The sequence below is a fragment of the Takifugu flavidus genome, chromosome 9, assembly GCF_003711565.1.
Source record: "Takifugu flavidus isolate HTHZ2018 chromosome 9, ASM371156v2, whole genome shotgun sequence".
NCBI classification, from domain to species: domain Eukaryota; kingdom Metazoa; phylum Chordata; class Actinopteri; order Tetraodontiformes; family Tetraodontidae; genus Takifugu; species Takifugu flavidus.
Window position 1 is genome coordinate 1,377,297 of NC_079528.1, and position 16,139 is coordinate 1,393,435.

Consider the following 16,139-nt stretch of genomic DNA (forward strand, 5'->3'; position numbering starts at 1 on the left):
TCAACACCCTTTCACACCCTCGTCTGAATTTGAAAAAGGTCACAGGGTCAAATTGACTTATATGAGGAAATGGTGGTCGGCTGATCTCAGACATTGGACTGTAAAGTTACTGGGACAAAAGGTAAATAGACTTTGAGCAAACACTCAGGCTTTTTAGCCTGAACAATGATTTCAGATGTCACCTTATGCCAGGCTCTAATGTATTAACACAGTTAATATTTACATATTAGCAATCAGATCTTCAGGTCCACTTTAACTGGGTTACAAATGGGCTTATTGCCTTGTCTCTAATGATGCCTGGACTGCTGTGTTACCCGTCTCTGGCAGTGTTCTTCAGCTCATCTGGGATGTGTGTGTTCTTCCTGGGTTTTTCTACTGGGTGAGCATGACAGCAGCAGCAGTTCCCACAGGAGGTGTTGCTGTGAGCCGCTTCATTTATGCACTTTCCAGTACCAGCTCTGTTGCTTCCTTGGCTGTTGGGTACCTGTATGACAGGTATGCCCTAGCAAGGCTTCCAAAATAGCGCAGATATAGTAAATAAGTTAAACACACAGCCACACGCATACACACTCATATCCTTATACTGTTATCTTTGTGAGGACTTTGATAGACATAAAATATTACCCAGGTCACCCTCACCCTAACCTTGATCCTAACCTCAACCTTAAAGCCATGTCTTAACCCTCAGATGGTCCTTTGACTTTGTGGGGACCAGCCAAGATGTCCTCACTTCCCAAAAATGTCCTCACTTTGCTATTAGATTGAGTATTTTGGTACTCACCACGTAGCAAGTACAAGATCACATGCACACACACACACACGCATGCATGCACCCGTGACGCATGCACGCACGCACACACACACACATGCTGGTAGATAAACACATTTGCTCCACCCCAAAGCTGTCTCCCATGACTAGCTGGGCTTGTTGGTGCTCACGCCCGTACCTGTTCTCTCACTCAGGGACTGAGACACCTGTCAGACAGAGAAAGTCTTCCCCTCCGCTCACAGCAGGCGCTTTCAAAGGGACAGAGGCACACACACTCAAACACACACACACGCTCTGAGCTGTCGGACTTTACTCTGGTGGCTGTAAAGTGACAACAGGTAGGCGATCTGGCTGGTGTGGGTGGTTGGTTTGTTTTTTACAACAGGAGTGAACATTTTTACAGGATAGATTGTGTATTCAGAGCTTTGGCCATCAACATCCGTGGGTAAAGACAATATAAAAGTAATCCATCATTCCACTTAAAGGATATATGGCTACTTGTCAGTGTTTGCACTCTCATTTATCTCTGTGATTTCCTGTCGCGGCTGCTTTTCAGTGGAACTGCCTTCACTGCTCCTCCCCAAATACTGTTCTGTACTGCTCTGAAATAGTCATTTATCTTGCAGACTGGCGTGTTAAACCTAGTATAAATATGTTGTCTTTGCCCATGGCGTGTTTGATTTGTAATTATTAAGGGCAATAATAATTAAGGACAATATCCTCGAGATATGGCCATGATATATACAGCACAGACGGGGGGGTTCACAGCCTGAGAAGTTGTTGGGGTCGATTTTCATTTTGAATTTATTTTAATAATACATATGCTGTGTGTTGCATGTACACATGGGAGGGTGTATTTGCTTTAGCTCACTACAAGTATTAACTCTTTAAGTGTGGGACAGGATAATATTTGGATGAACACATCAGTTATTCTGGATCAGCCGATTTTGTCGACCAGTGTGTGACACAGTGTGTGTCTGTAGGGGTGTGTGTGTGTGCCAAGATTTAAGACAGCAATATTTTTTTGAGAGTGGTAGGACAGGCTGATCTGCATGTCTGAAGCATGACGGGAATTTCTTCTTTTTCTCAGAGAACATGCTGTCATTGGGAGGGGACATTGTGTGGGAAGAATTGGAAACCTGCTGTGGTGCCGCGCATTTTTATATACCGTACTGATCTCTTTGCAGGTGGCCTGTGTGGGAAAAGAGAAAAGAGAAAGAAAAGAGGCAAGCCTTGGCAACAAGAATGTCGAATGGTGAGCAAGCCGTGTTTTGGATAGCTGGATGACCTCCATTAATTCTCAGCCTCCCCTCACCCTGGTTCGAGGAGAGGCCTGCAGGACTTCTGGTCAGGCTGGAGCTCCTAGGTGCTGCTTCTCCACCTAATATGCATATGTGTGTGTTTCAGATGGGGAGAAAGCGGCCGTGTTCCGGACCACCAAGGTACGGACCAAGCTGAAGGGAGACAGCAGCTGGCTGCAGCAGCGGAGTGACTCCCAGACTGAAACCACGGATGAGAAAGTCAGGACCAAGCTGAAGGGAGACAGCAGCTGGCTGCAGGGGCGGAATGATTCTCAGGCCGACGCTGTAGAGGAGAAACCATGGTAAGGACCAGGCGTGCCTGTTTGGAGCGCCACTCATTTGGATAGACAAACCGAAGCTGCTTTGCATCTGTGCAGGATGGCAGAATTAAGAAACTTCCGTCAGAATGGAGACGACGCGCCCACCAGCCCGGTGTCATCGCCGGCCGAATCCACCCAGCCGCCCGCAATTCTGAGGCTGAAAGGTAAACGTGACTCACTAACCTGCTCCGCTCCTGGAGACCTGCCACACAACACACTAACCAAGTCTCTTTATATTTAGAACTCCAACCTCAGGCTTCCTGATCAGGTGAGATTAATGCTCACAAACCCAGCAGAAATGTGGATTTACCAAGACTTAGTATCAGTGAGGTTAAGATTAAATATAGGACAACAAAGATTCACCGTGAGAACTTGTCTCCTTCTCTTTCAGAGGCATTTTCACCAAACTAGACTCTCCTTCCTCACCGACCAACAGCTTCAGGTGAGAACACGCCTTTTTGAGTAAGCAAATAGTGAGACAGTAGAGAGGTTCCAATTTTTATCTGTTTAACTTTCAGTGGATCGACACAAATCATCAAGAAACCCTCCGAGAGCTACAAGAAAATGTGCGAACATGTTAACATGACTGACGCCTGGCACCTGAGAGAGTGATGTGGATTGTTTTTTGACCTCTTTGTGCTGCCGTTCCTCAGAGCCCCCCACACTGTGAAGTCCTCCACACAAAACCAGGAATCCCTGCTTAGCGAGGACGAGCAGCAGAAAAGGTGAAACTGCAATTGCAATTGTTTCTTGTATGCCAAGAAACATGCCCGCATTTGCATTATAATGACTTGATTTGCAGGAGGGAGGCAGCCAGCAGTGTTCTGAAGAAATCTGCAGCCAGGCAGCGATCGTATGTGCTGTCGGCAGCTAAGAAGTTTGAGTACGTGTCTCAAGACCGTGTTTATCTTGAGGTTCCTGTACTTCATTCCATTAGTATATTTAAAACAGATGAGTGAATGAATCCCTGAAAACGTGATGTTATTTATTCAGTTTTCATATTGTATCATTCATTCATTCAGGTCCCCACATGATGCATCTGAACCATCACTGGACCAAAGCAATCAAGCCTTTGTGGCTACAAGGTAAATGGTCCATCTGGATCTGTGACTGCGCTCCTATGCTTTGAGTCTGTGGCTTTCATGTGTGTCCGTATCCATGGCTACACACAAACAGGGTGGAGATAATTGATGACGAGATCGCTGGAAGTGCCACGCCCACAACTGTGGCCACCACACCCCAGCCCAAGCCAAGACGAATGTCAGTGCCCAGCTCTCTTGATTACCACTCTCTTTAAGTACAAACGTTGGCCATTATTCAGTTCCTGCTTCCTCTGCAGCGACATTTTATTTAATAGTTTTCCTGCTCTTTATAGAGTCAGCGCCACATCGGCGGAGGAAGAGCCAGCAGCCCCAAAGAAAGAAGCCACCCCAGAGGCGGGTAAAGAAGCCCCCCCTCTGGTGCCCGAAAAAGACCCATTTGAACACATGAAACCAGGCTGCACCAAAGTGGACACCCCGCTGCCTGAACTCAGCCTGGAGTGTGTTCAATCAGCCGACGCCGGGACAAAAGCTGAAGCCTCACAGCTTTCTGGACAAACTGACGAAGCTCTGGTCAAATGCCCCCCAGCGATCCCAACTCTAATACCACCTGTTGCAGCTCCCCCCAAAGCTGCCTCACCTGCCCCAGAAGCCCCCGCTCCTGTGTCTACCATCCTGAAGGCTCCAGCCCCAACCCCAGCTGTCCCAGAACCTACGACCCAAGAATCAACAGCCCCTGCTGTAGTTGTCCCAGAATCCCCTACACTAGTGTCCAGCATACCAAAGTCTCCAACCCCAACTTCACCTGTTCCAACAACAGCCTCCACTACCCCAGAACCAACAGCCCCAGCTTTAGTTAACCCCCACTCTCCTGCTGCAGTATCTGTGAACATGGTGTCTCCAGTCCCACCTTCCTCTGTCCCAGAATCCCCTGCTTCAGTGTCTGACATTGCAGAGTCTGCAATCCCAAATGTGGTTATCACAGAAACCCCAGCAGCAGTACCTGTTGTCTTAGAGTCTCCAACTCCAACCTCACCTGTCCCAGAATCCCCTGCTCCAGTGTCCACTACCCCAGGGTCTCCAACTCCAACCTCACCTGTCCCAGAATCCCCTGCTCCAGTGTCCACTACCCCAGGGTCTCCAACTCCAACCTCACCTGTCCCAGAATCCCCTGCTCCAGTGTCCAACACCTCAGAATCACTAGTCTCAACCGGACTGATCCTTGAATCTCCACTTCCGGTGTCCATTACGACAGAGTCTCCAACTTCAACTTCCCCCATCTCAGAATCCCCTGCTCCAGTGTCCAACACCTCAGAATCACTCGTCCCATCCATACAGTTCCTAGAATCCCCTGCTCTGGTGTCCACTACCCCAGAGTCTCCAACCCCATCTTCAACTGTCCAAAATCCTCTGCTCTGGTGTCCACTACCCCAGAGTCTCCAACCCCATCTTCAACTGTCCCAAAATCCTCTGCTCTGGTGTCCACTACCCCAGAGTCTCCAACCCCATCTTCAACTGTCCCAGAATCCCCTGCTCCGGTGTCCAACACCTCTGAATCACTAGTCTCAACCGGACTGATCCTTGAATCTCCACTTCCGGTGTCCATTACGACAGAGTCTCCAACTTCAACTTCCCCCATCTCAGAATCCCCTGCTCCAGTGTCCACACCTCAGAATCACTCGTCCCATCCATACAGTTCCTAGAATCCCCTGCTCTGGTGTCCACTACCCCAGAGTCTCCAACCCCATCTTCAACTGTCCAAAATCCTCTGCTCTGGTGTCCACTACCCCAGAGTCTCCAACCCCATCTTCAACTGTCCCAAAATCCTCTGCTCTGGTGTCCACTACCCCAGAGTCTCCAACCCCATCTTCAACTGTCCCAAAATCCTCTGCTCTGGTGTCCAACACCTCTGAATCACTAGTCTCAACCATACTGATCCTAGAATCTCCAGCTTCAGTCTCCACTACCCCAGATTCCCCAACTTCAACCTCGCCCATCCTAGAATCCCAAGCTGCAGTGTCTTTTGTCCCAGTTCCTCCAGCGTCTGCTGTAACAGAGACCACAGAGAAGACTGAACAAGAACCATCACTTAATCTGAGGTGAGACCTCCACTCACTCACTTTATGGCATCATCATCTCAGTTTGGCCACCTGCCTGCATCAGGAAATTCACCTCTTTGATGATCCGCCATGTATTGACTGACATTTTGAATACACGCTCCTCTAAGGGAGATGAAAATGAAGCCATGCATGCTGTTATCCTGCTTCCAGGCAGTCTCCTGTTTGCATTTGCACTGTGTGTTTAAACTTGTTATTTAAATGTATGAATGGAAGCTCTCCTGGAATTCCGTGTGTTTATCCCCCATCTACCTCCACAGCTCCAGAGATGACACCCTTGTCGCTCTTTCTGACACTCTCATCTCTTTTGACACGAGTACAAGAAGGTATTGAACACAAAACAGTCAGGAAAGCAGCTAAAAAAACAATATGAACTGAAAATGTTAGGTAATGTGCCATCTGATAATTAGACTTAATGGCATCCCCAGCTCCAAGGATGACGACCCAGAGCGAGAGACATCTCCGACAGCGAAGCACGCAGATGACAAACGGTACTTCCTCATTTTTGTCATAGCTGCTTTGGCAGGAGGGTAGTTGATGGCTAATTGCCGCTGTGAATGCTTCAAAGTGCCACAGGTGATTTCAGGCGAATTCCACACTGAGGATATCCACAATTAGACGGGATTCATTAGGAAGCTTAAAATGTAATTGATATAGAGTATTTGGGTACCAACACAGGTGCACTAATTTCTTTGTTTGTTTGTTTGTTTTTTCATTTATCTGCAGAGCTGAAGAGACACCAACTCCAGAGCTCAGCAACTGTGTGGCAGTAACAGATGATCTTCTTGCCTTCACTTCTGGGTTTGTTTAAATCACAATTGAGTGCTGTGACGAATGTCCTCCACCGGGTGGCACTGTTGCGCTTTAAAAACAGTCTCATCTGCAGTGGTGGTGTGACAGTAAATTCTAAATAGCACTTAAGTATATTTAAGAAAGTAGTGCCATTACAAATACATTTATTTCTAAATATAGTCTAATAGACAATGATTTTTCTTTTTAAAAAATAGACCTCATTCTTTTGATATTGCCTAAGCTTAACTGTAAAATTCATTTGCAATTTTTTTTTTTAATGATGAATTTGTGATGGTACTGTGTTTTTTTCTGCAGTCCTGAAGAACCACCAGAGCCCGTTCCCCCTAGCCCAGGACGTTGGAGCCAGGATCTGCTTGCCGACCTAGGCGGGTAGGAGAATAAGTTTTGGTTCACCTCACCCAAGACTGAGATGCAGCACAATTATCCTTGCAATCATAGACGTTTTTTTTTTTTTTCCACATTTGATGTCTGTAGCGAGTCTGAAGAGACCAGAGGCACCCTGGATCTGCTGGCCGACGATGTCACCTTTATCAGCACAGAAGCAGCGGGGTGAGAGCCACAGAGACATTAACTGTTATCACTGCGGATAAAGTCATAATAAAGCCCATCAACCCACAAACTCGTCTCACTTCCTGCACTGTTCCGCAACATCAAGTCAGATGGAAACACAAGTGCCTCATACTTTCAAAGCCATGTTTTATCTGCACCGTGGCCTGAAATAGAAGACAATGTGCTGTGCTTATTAGGACTGTGACATTGTTTTGTTTTCCAGCCTCAACGTGGAGCCAGAGGAGGAGAAACAGGCGGCAGATGGAATGCGAAGGTAAAAGAGGGACGACAGGCTTCTCTTAAACAACGATCGGTCCACACAGAGCTGCTCCTGCCCCTGGATGCACTTGACTCAGATAAGCACCACAGTGATCTCAGCTAAATAACCCCACCACTGTTCCTACCCTCAGCTCCACGGAGACAGTCACTACAACCACTAAAACTGTCATCATCATTGACAAAGGGTACGAGCACACACACACACACACACACACACACACACACACACACACACACACACACAACACACACACACACACACACACACACACACATGCAGTCAGAGGAAAGTCAGCTCTGCACTTTATTCAGATGGTTTTCTTGCTTATTAAATTGTTCAGTGGGGCTTCAGCCTTCTCTGGGACTGGCCTGGTAAATAGTGTATGAGAAGAGCCACGCTAACCCGAACTTGCCCTCCTTCCTTCTGCCATTCATGCCCACGTCTTGTCTTTTTTTCATGCAACGCAGACGGAGCACGGACCCAGAGCCTTGGAGCTCGAACGTGACAACCACGGTCGTCGAATCGAGGTAGTTTGTCTATGTTTAAGTCCTTCATGCTTGTGTGGGTTGATCTTTCCAGAGAAAATGCTGATCTAATTGAGATTTGTGACACTTCCTTCAGTTTGCGTCAGCACTGGCGCTGATGCAGATACCTGGGAGCTTGGAGATATCCTTGTTCAATTATTAAACCGTATGCTTCAGCACGAGGATGGGAGAGTGGCCATTCTTTTACGCATCAGGGGATAACAAAGTGAATCTGAGCACCTCTTTTCTAAGTGGGCAAAGCAACAGAAAAACAAATACAAGTGAAAAGTAACTCAATTTGTGGCATCCCTGGAAAAATAGAAAGGAATTAAAAGTCAGAAGAGGATTTAAACCATTTTCATCCTTTTAGTTTGCGACTGGCTGCAGACTAGGTTCGGTTAAGTGGGATCCAGTTGTCCGAGATATCAGCTCCCGATTCTGATTGGGTTTGGCCCCTGGCTGCGGTGTTTCTGTTTACCATTCAAACTGCATTAAATCTTTCCATTATGAGTCAATGTGATCAGAATTCCTCTGACACAAGATGGGCCGTGCTGACAATTGAGAGTGAAATCAGTGTGAAATTGTTTTTCAGCTTGGCTGATCCGTTTGATCCATATCCGATAGGGAGCACAGCCCCTAACAGGTAATCATATTGGTTTGGAGCTGTGACTGTTTTCCAGCCAGCCCGATAGCATCTCCGCATGCATAATGCAGCAGTTTCTGATTATGAGCCACTTTTCTTTATTGCAGCTCGGCTGACCTGCTCCAGCCCGACTCAGATATTCCCATCAACAGGTATTGGATTCATCTTGAAAACGCCCTCCTTTTTTCCTTTTGGGGGGCACATCTGCCGCATGTTAAAATATCAGCATTTCACTTTGTTGTGAAGTGGAATATTCCTTCGTCATGACCCTCATCTATCCTTCCTGCTGGAATGATGATTCATCACATATAAGATTCATTTGTTCTGTGTTTGCAGTGTTTCAACGACTTATACGGTGAAAAAAGATCCAGGAACCAAGTAAGAAGCTCTCAACCCAACACCTGTAGCCTTTATATCTGCAGTTCTCAGCCTCATGCATAGAAACCTGCAGTATGAGGTGTTTTCCACAGGGACACCAGAGAGAACAGAGATTAAAATTAATGACGATGAAATATGCAAGCGAACTAAATAACTGATGGCGTTTATTTTTTAGTTCGATTCCCTAATCAGTTCCTCTAATTCAGGAGTCAAAGTGTTTTCTTCCCCAATTTGCGCCGTTTGCGTCCGGTTCGAGCTGTCGGCGAGTTGATGATTTCGGCCCGTTGTTCCTTCGACTATAACGAATTCTCCCTCCGTTCGACTGGCAGCATGAGCAGCGCCACGCTGGGAACCCTCGCAGACGACATCATCCCCATCGACACCGGCGCCGCCAGGTAACCTGCCGACCCCATGGTGTCCTGGATGAGTTCATAAAGCTTTATGTGACTGAGCCGTCTGTCTGTCTGTCTGTCTGTCTGTCTGTCTGTCTGTCTGTCTGTCTGTCTGTCTGGGAGCAGGCTCAGCACCCGGCGCTCGTGGGCCCGCACATGGGAAACCGGCACCGCTGAGCAAAGGTGATGATACGCTTTGGTTCACTTTCACGCTGCCACGCGCATCCACCCAGCGCACGTGCAGCCGCGCACGTCCATTATGGCTAAAAGCTTTTCAATGTCTGTCCCCTCTCCCAGCCAAGAAGCTGAGGCAAAAGATGGAGATCAAAAGATGTTTGTCATGTTCGAGAGAAAGTAAGTCATTTTGTTATTTAAAGCTCTCTTCCCCTTTGTGCCCGTGTGCCTGTGTGTGTGTGTGTGTGTGATTCTTTTCAATCCTGTAACCTGCTTTATTCTCACTGTGGTGAAGAAAAGAGGCTTTTGCAGCATTTGGTCACTGAGCCGGAAAACATTGTGCGCTGGTGCTAATAAATATGGGTCAGATATGTGGAGTGTTTGTGACACACATCCGCCATAAAGCCGATCATCTCGCCGCTGTATTCCGTACGCATCTGTTTGTGCTCCAGGTCTGCTGAGAATGACTCCCCGTGGGACAGGTGGACGTCCCCCACCGTTTACACCACCACCACCGAGGAGGAGGAGGAAGAGGAGGAGGAGGAGGAGGAGTGCGATCTGTACGTTATATAAATGCACTTTGTTATTGTGCTTCCTCGCCTTTCTGCTGACATTTCAACCCAAATTCATCAAATATAGTGAAACTGAGCATTTTCAAAGTGTTTTCCTCTCATTTCTGCTATCAGTCAGTGAAACTGACAGGAATCTTTGTGTAAATGTCACCTCTAATCTTCACATGAGGCAGTCGGGGAAATTTTGAAACGGAGATGGTGTCTTTCGATGTGTCCAGCAACATAAAGTTTAGTCCACCAGAATCTAAAACCAGTTATTTGACCAACCTGTGGGCCATACGTCACAGCGAACTAATAATTAGTAGTTGATTAATGTCAAGGCTTCATCACCTGGAAGTATCATCAGGTGGCAAATGTCCTTTTTTTCAGGCCTAAGGACACGCAGATGGAGACGGTGACGACCATCACCACTATCAGGTCTGGACACACACCTGACCCGTCACACTCGACAGCTAATTTGGTGATGGTGGTGGTGTACACACAGCTCACCAGGGTCAATAATTCATGACCCCCACCTACCCCTCCCAGTCTACCAGCTTTATTTGCTTTTATATATATATATATATATATATATATATATAAATGGCCGACTTGTCTGGCGGATGCTGTCCGTGTTATCGACTCCTTCGGCTTATAGCAGGAGTCTAATCCAGCTTCCTTTCCTTCCCAGGGAGATACAGAGTGAGCGGGAGCCGGCCATGGATCAGTAAGTTCATGATCTTGTTAACGTCAGACAGCATTATGCCAGGATACTTTCTCCAGAGTGTTATTTTCTGCTGTTTGCTCCGCTGACTTTATTGATTTTTCTTGAGACGCTGCCCAAGCTGGTGTTCTTTGACGGCCTTAAAATGTTAAGCGTCAGTGCAGACCCTTGTTCTGGCCGTCCTGGTTATTGAATGATTCCTTAATTTTATGGTGTTTTCACACGATAACTCAGGGTGACTCCTATGTCAACTCTTTTGTAGGAGTGATAGGATCTGGACTCCCCTTGTCTTTTGATTTGTCCTCACTTCCTGTCTCCTAATCACCGGTCTGCAGATGTCACATTATTGACGTGCATTAGCCATATTCCTTCCATCCAACCGCAGCCTACCGCTAACAAGCCACGGCAGAAAACAATTATCTCCCCAGTCCCCCCTGATAGACGTGGGGCCATCCGCCACGGTGAGGTGAGGGATCAGACTAAGTGTGATGCACTCTTGTCTCCAGTTACGGAAGCTATTCCAGAACCTTGATAGAAGAGGACCAGCGGCTCCAAACACCGTCACCTGAGGCCAAAAAGTGAGCGATTCCACCGCTCATTTCAAGTGGCAGCTCATGTTTTTAGCATGTCTAATAACTTGCTCTGCTCTCCTGAAGGCCGTTTGTGTACGTGAAGGAGTACATCAACACGACGGCGTTGTCCTTGCACAGTGCGAGGTGGGACAAATTAATTATGCAAGATGAACCAATACTCTATGAATACTGCAGGATAAATGTTGACAAATGCTTTTTTGTGCCCCCACAGTGGATCAAACTACTCCAGGTAAACATTTTCTTTGTTTCAAACATAAAATTTAACATTTCTGCCTGTGACAGATTTTTGACAGATTTTTTTTTCTTTTGGGGGGTGGAGTCTCACTCATTGCTTTAATTCAAGCCTTCATTTGAGGTGACACTGTGACTCCAGGTCACCCTCTTTCATTATTCAAGCAAAAATGGATTTGTTCAGATATAATTCCTTCCATTTCTGTTGTGCAACAACACAATTCCCTGAACCTGAAAATGGGCCATTAGCCTCCTCCTGCCTTGTTATCTCCAGCTCTGACAGTGTGTGTTAGCAGTGGGGCAGAAATTCCAAAAAGTGCGCTCATTAGAAGTGGCAACATTAAATATTTATACCTATTTAGCTTCCTGGCTCCAGACTGTGAGGGTCACGGGTTATTTTACCAGTGCAGCTGCAGGAATCTTTGTCCAAAATAAATGATTGTGATTGCTGCTTCTCCCCAGTGGCTCAGAATCATCAACCTGCACCTACTGTGGAAAGCTGGTGGGCAACGATGCCAAGATCACCATCGAGCACCTCAATGTCAACTCACACCCTCACTGCTTCAAGGTAATTTAGACAGAGCCCAAAGCTCGCTTCTGCACAACACCAAATTTTAGCATGCATACACACACACACACACACACGTCCTTCAAGGTGCGCATAAATCACATTTTTGAAAGTAGGAGTTTAATTTGTGCTTTGTTGGAGATTGAAAACACTGACAAAGCTATCCTGTGGTGATGCTAAGCTAAACAGCTCTTAGCAGAGGTTTTGAGTGCAAAAGTTGTTTACCAGGTGTTCTGTATTTATGACAACAACCACCTCCTCCTTACTCGACAGTGTGCAGTCTGCAGTAAACCAATGGGAGACCTTCTCGACAGCATGTTTATCCACGCTGGCAAAGTCAACTGTGAGAGCTGCTACTCCAGAGCTTTTGATTGATCCCTGAATCTCTGCCGGCCCCCCCGCGTCAGAACAGGGGGGGAAGGTCTGGAACGTTCGGCCTTCGACGATCAAAGCGGCACGTTACAGTGCAACTGTACCATTATTTTATTGTCACCTTTGTGAAATTTCGCTGCCTTTTTGACCTTTGAATCAAATCTGCGCTTTAGCTCTCCTGGTGGTGGAAGCCGTACGTGCGTCAGTGAGGGATCTGCTGTGGAAAAAGATTCCAACAGACATGTCGGCTCTAGTTACAAGAAAATCACTTTATTACAAAATGTTTTATTTTGCATTTCTGGATACAAAAGTGTTCACGTGTACGTCGCCTTGTTAAATAAAAGCCGTTGTGTAATCTCGGTAGTAACGTGTGGTACGAAACGGGATTGTCAGCGACATGTTCGGTAAAAGCTCCTCGATAATATTGCACTCAAACGTGGACGCGCTGTAACAGAAAAGAGACGCAGCCGCAGAGGTTCCAGGTGTTTCCTGAAAACGTCAATGTGAGAAAGACCAATTTTAAACCGCCCACATCCGCCTGGAAATGTCACTGTACAGATGCTAAAAATATGTGACCGACTGGGAGGATGGCCATCAATCACAGTCAGGTCTGTCTGGTTAAGAGAGACGTTTTCAGCTTTGTTGCTGTCACAAAATATCAAATATCTGATGGTATTGCCACCTTAAGACTTCAATTTTAGCATAAAAGCCTTTTAAAATGTCAATTTCCTTGGGAATTATAAAAGGTCAATAAATTATTAGCTGAATGGCGTCAAGACGGACACTAACTGGGGAGGAGGTCTTTGGCTCAAGTGCTAAACACTCACTAATTTCCCTCATTTAAAACAGAAGGAATGCAGAACACGGGTCACCGCCGGTAATCCTCGACATCGCCCGTCTCAGTTTTTTCCTCTGGCTCTGCGCACGGCCATGTTTTGGATGTGCTTCCACAGCAGCGAAGGATCCGACTCGTTATGTCTTATCAGAGACTCCAGCCCCTCTGCCTGGTCCAGGCTCTGCCAGTAATCCTGAGGCCATGTTTGCAGCCATCTGTGGACAGATACACAAACAGATTAGGCTCATCACAGCCCAGGATTTAATTAGATTTCCCGATTCAAACGGGCCGATTTCGACGCCCTATTCATGATGCTATCTGTACGACAGGCAGTGGGAGGATTTCGCCACCTGGAGCGACTTACCCGTCGTCTGCAGGCAGGTGGTGGACCTGTCCGTACCCCGGGCTGGGGAGGGGGCAGCCCATGTGGGAATTGGTGGCCATTTTCCACTCGGGTGGTTTGTTGGTTTTAGGGGCTTTCCTGTGTGCTCGCTCTGCTGCCAGCCGAGCGTTCTCCTGGTCGCACACGTAACATTCAAATCCATTCAGGTAGTTGGGTTTACTCATGTCATTCACCCCCCACTCCCGCCTTTCCAGCGCCTCCAGCAAGCGAGCGTTTGTAACGCGTTTGGGACTCTTGAACTCCAAGTATTTTCTGTACTCATCATCATTCTCATCGAGATGCAGGAGGTATTCGGCGAGGGCCTGCGGCGAGGGGAATTCGTCGATGATAATGGCCGAGCGCTCGTTTGGCATCCAGTCTGCCACCACGGACGATCCCCGATAGACGGGCACGCAGCCCTGATGGAGCGGCCGCCACAGCTTCTCTGTCATGTAGTCTGGACACAGGCCATTCTCCAGTGCCAGGTGGAACTTATAGCGCGCAACAAAGCTCATAAACGTCTGTTCTTCCCCTGTAGCTGTGGACGTGTCCTCCAGATTCCCCGCTAGTGGTTTATTATTCAAGCATTTCCCGTAAGAGTCCACCTAGAATGAAAAAAGGAGATTATTTATATGAAACTGGGCTCTTTTGATTTTAGGACGTTCTTTTCTTGAATCTGATCCCTTTCAAGGTCATGAGGAGGTTGCAGGAGCAGGGTACACCTGAGTGAGTCGCCAGCTCCTCCTGGACCCTATGACCATTTGAGGCTTCAGTGCCTTGCTCAAGGGTACCTCAGTGGCGCTCTGAAGGTGTCCTGGCACCTCACCCTACTACCAGAACACCTTTCTGTTCAGCCTGTTCCTCGGTCTGAACCGAGAACCCTCCGCCTAGTGCCCTACAGACTGAGCTACCTTTGTGTATACGGGGCACACACACACACACACACACACACACACACACACACCACACACACACACACACACACACACAGATATATTGCTTTTCCACAGTGTTGCAAACTGTACAAATACATACATAAAGGTGGAAGCTGAATTAATCTAAAATCTAGTCTCATTTTAAAGATGTTGGTGAGAACACTGCACCTGAATGTACTTCATGAGCTCCTGGACGTATCTGTCTCTGTCTGATGGAACGTCACAGTGAGACTGCATGTAGAGCACAGGAGCCAGGCCTTCCCTCCTCAGCCGGTTCTTCTCCTCCAGGGACACAGGCACTGGTGTGAGCAGGTATTCCAGGGATGGCAGCCACTGCAGCGTGAGAGGGTAGTCCGACTCTCTCCTAAAGGTGGCGGTGTAGTTGAAGAGCCTGATCCCAGGCCCGTGGGACAGAAGGTAGTTATTCATAGGGGACTCTTCATGAAACAACGCCCAGGTCTGGTGGCGGAGACGAGGGAGAGGAGCTTCGTATGCCCTGAAGTCTGTTCCATAAAAAATGATGGAGGCTGTCCGTTTGTAGAGTTGCACCTTTAGGGATCAGAGTGGGTGTCACAACATTTACATCTGGATTATTCAAAAAAACCAAAACAAAACAAGAAAAACCCCACAATGCTTAATGTGTCTGGTACCTTCCGGTTGCTTGTGGCCAGACATGAAGATCTGGCACAGTCGATGCGTTCGGTGTCACCAGGAAAATGTGGGAACAGCCCTGCGCTCCACCACAGAAGGATGGGCAGCTCCTTGTTACTGCGGTGATCAAGGTTGCCAGGTCCTCTATAGGAACCGATGGAGGCAAACTCCATCTCTGACAGGGCACTCTGAGGCTGAAAGGCCGCTCGCTCCACCGCATCCATGGCCCCCAGGGAAAGCTGCTCATCTGGAAAGGAGGCAAAGGAGACCCAGACCCAGCACAGGACACCCAGCAGCCCCAGACACACACAGGGTACCATCTTACCCCTTCCTGCCATCTGTAAGAGCATATAGACCACATGTGCGTCTGGAATCTCATACAAGCAAGCGTTCATAAAACATTCTAAAACCCTCTTTTCATTTCATGTTTTTTTTGTTGTTGTTTTACAGTTGCCACCCATCGCATTGTAACTAACCGTGAGGAACAAATATAAAACGCGTTCTTGTATCAAATCGGTAAAATCGTTTCTTACCCTTTTCACCGTAAAAATCTCATGAAGGTACAGTTTTGACAACTCGGTGCTTTAAAGATAACAGGATGCTTTCTGACATCGAACTCTGCACAACCCCCCCAAAAAAACTCAAACAGCGACTCTTCTTCTTCTGTGGTTTCTCCTAAACCAAACTCTAGAGCGCCATCTATAGTTCGACATATCAATTACTACATAACGGCATGAGGTTGTTAAAAACGATAGATTACGTTTCCCATTCGATATTATTATATAATAGTAAATTTAGAAACGTGTCAGAGATTTAGTGCTGCAATTTATTGTGTATTGAGACCTAAAAACGTATCTCCTGCACATGACTTTATCTCCCGCAAACACAAATCCTTCATTAGGTTCTGTACTTATCTTAGTATGACTTTGATGGTTTCAATCCCAGCAGGTTTATAATACTATAACTAATAATAATAATAATAATATAATAATAATTC

The 16,139-nt window shown here is 47.0% G+C and overlaps 2 protein-coding genes across 4 annotated transcripts; one reads left to right on the forward strand and one right to left on the reverse strand.

Moving 5' to 3' along the window:
- The first annotated feature begins 896 nt into the window (after positions 1-896).
- znf185 (zinc finger protein 185 with LIM domain) lies at positions 897-12,694 on the forward strand. Of its 2 annotated transcripts, none has more exons than XM_057042881.1 (36): positions 897-1,107; positions 1,957-2,024; positions 2,177-2,372; positions 2,448-2,554; positions 2,632-2,658; positions 2,782-2,832; positions 2,909-2,956; positions 3,044-3,115; positions 3,193-3,273; positions 3,413-3,475; positions 3,567-3,650; positions 3,766-4,551; positions 5,090-5,139; positions 5,259-5,529; positions 5,808-5,873; positions 5,958-6,038; positions 6,274-6,348; positions 6,655-6,729; positions 6,835-6,909; positions 7,133-7,183; positions 7,320-7,373; positions 7,657-7,716; positions 8,306-8,356; positions 8,464-8,508; positions 8,693-8,734; positions 9,064-9,129; positions 9,253-9,309; positions 9,424-9,480; positions 9,753-9,860; positions 10,242-10,289; positions 10,543-10,578; positions 11,082-11,153; positions 11,232-11,291; positions 11,380-11,397; positions 11,862-11,967; positions 12,241-12,694. In XM_057042881.1, exons 3-36 carry the CDS (start codon positions 2,370-2,372, stop codon positions 12,340-12,342), a joined length of 3,048 nt encoding a protein of 1,015 aa, XP_056898861.1. In that variant the 5' UTR covers positions 897-1,107; positions 1,957-2,024; positions 2,177-2,369; the 3' UTR covers positions 12,343-12,694. The 2 variants fall into 2 exon arrangements, with proteins under 2 accessions (XP_056898861.1, XP_056898862.1); XM_057042882.1 differs by having other exon boundaries at positions 5,976-6,038.
- fut11 (fucosyltransferase 11 (alpha (1,3) fucosyltransferase)) lies at positions 12,589-15,822 on the reverse strand. Of its 2 annotated transcripts, XM_057042895.1 has the most exons (5): positions 15,676-15,822; positions 15,142-15,480; positions 14,660-15,040; positions 13,539-14,161; positions 12,589-13,389 (listed from the first exon to the last, which is right to left on the reverse strand). In XM_057042895.1, the coding sequence occupies exons 2-5, from the start codon at positions 15,478-15,480 to the stop codon at positions 13,239-13,241; spliced, it is 1,494 nt and encodes a 497-aa protein (XP_056898875.1). In that variant the 5' UTR covers positions 15,676-15,822; the 3' UTR covers positions 12,589-13,238. The 2 variants fall into 2 exon arrangements, with proteins under 2 accessions (XP_056898875.1, XP_056898874.1); XM_057042894.1 differs by having other exon boundaries at positions 15,142-15,799.
- Positions 15,823-16,139: the final 317 nt, after the last annotated feature.

Bases quoted from the DNA above. Each gene is read 5' to 3' on its own strand.
- znf185 (XM_057042881.1), top strand. The intron at 10,290-10,542 runs GTCTGGACACAC...TTTCCTTCCCAG, and splicing joins ACGACCATCACCACTATCAG to GGAGATACAGAGTGAGCGGG. The intron at 11,154-11,231 runs GTGAGCGATTCC...GCTCTCCTGAAG, and splicing joins CCGTCACCTGAGGCCAAAAA to GCCGTTTGTGTACGTGAAGG.
- fut11 (XM_057042894.1), bottom strand. From the start codon at position 15,537: ATGAACGCTTGCTTGTATGAGATTCCAGACGCACATGTGGTCTATATG. The intron at 15,041-15,141 runs GTACCAGACACA...TGATCCCTAAAG, and splicing joins TGGCCACAAGCAACCGGAAG to GTGCAACTCTACAAACGGAC. The intron at 14,162-14,659 runs GTGCAGTGTTCT...TTTTCATTCTAG, and splicing joins AGCTCATGAAGTACATTCAG to GTGGACTCTTACGGGAAATG.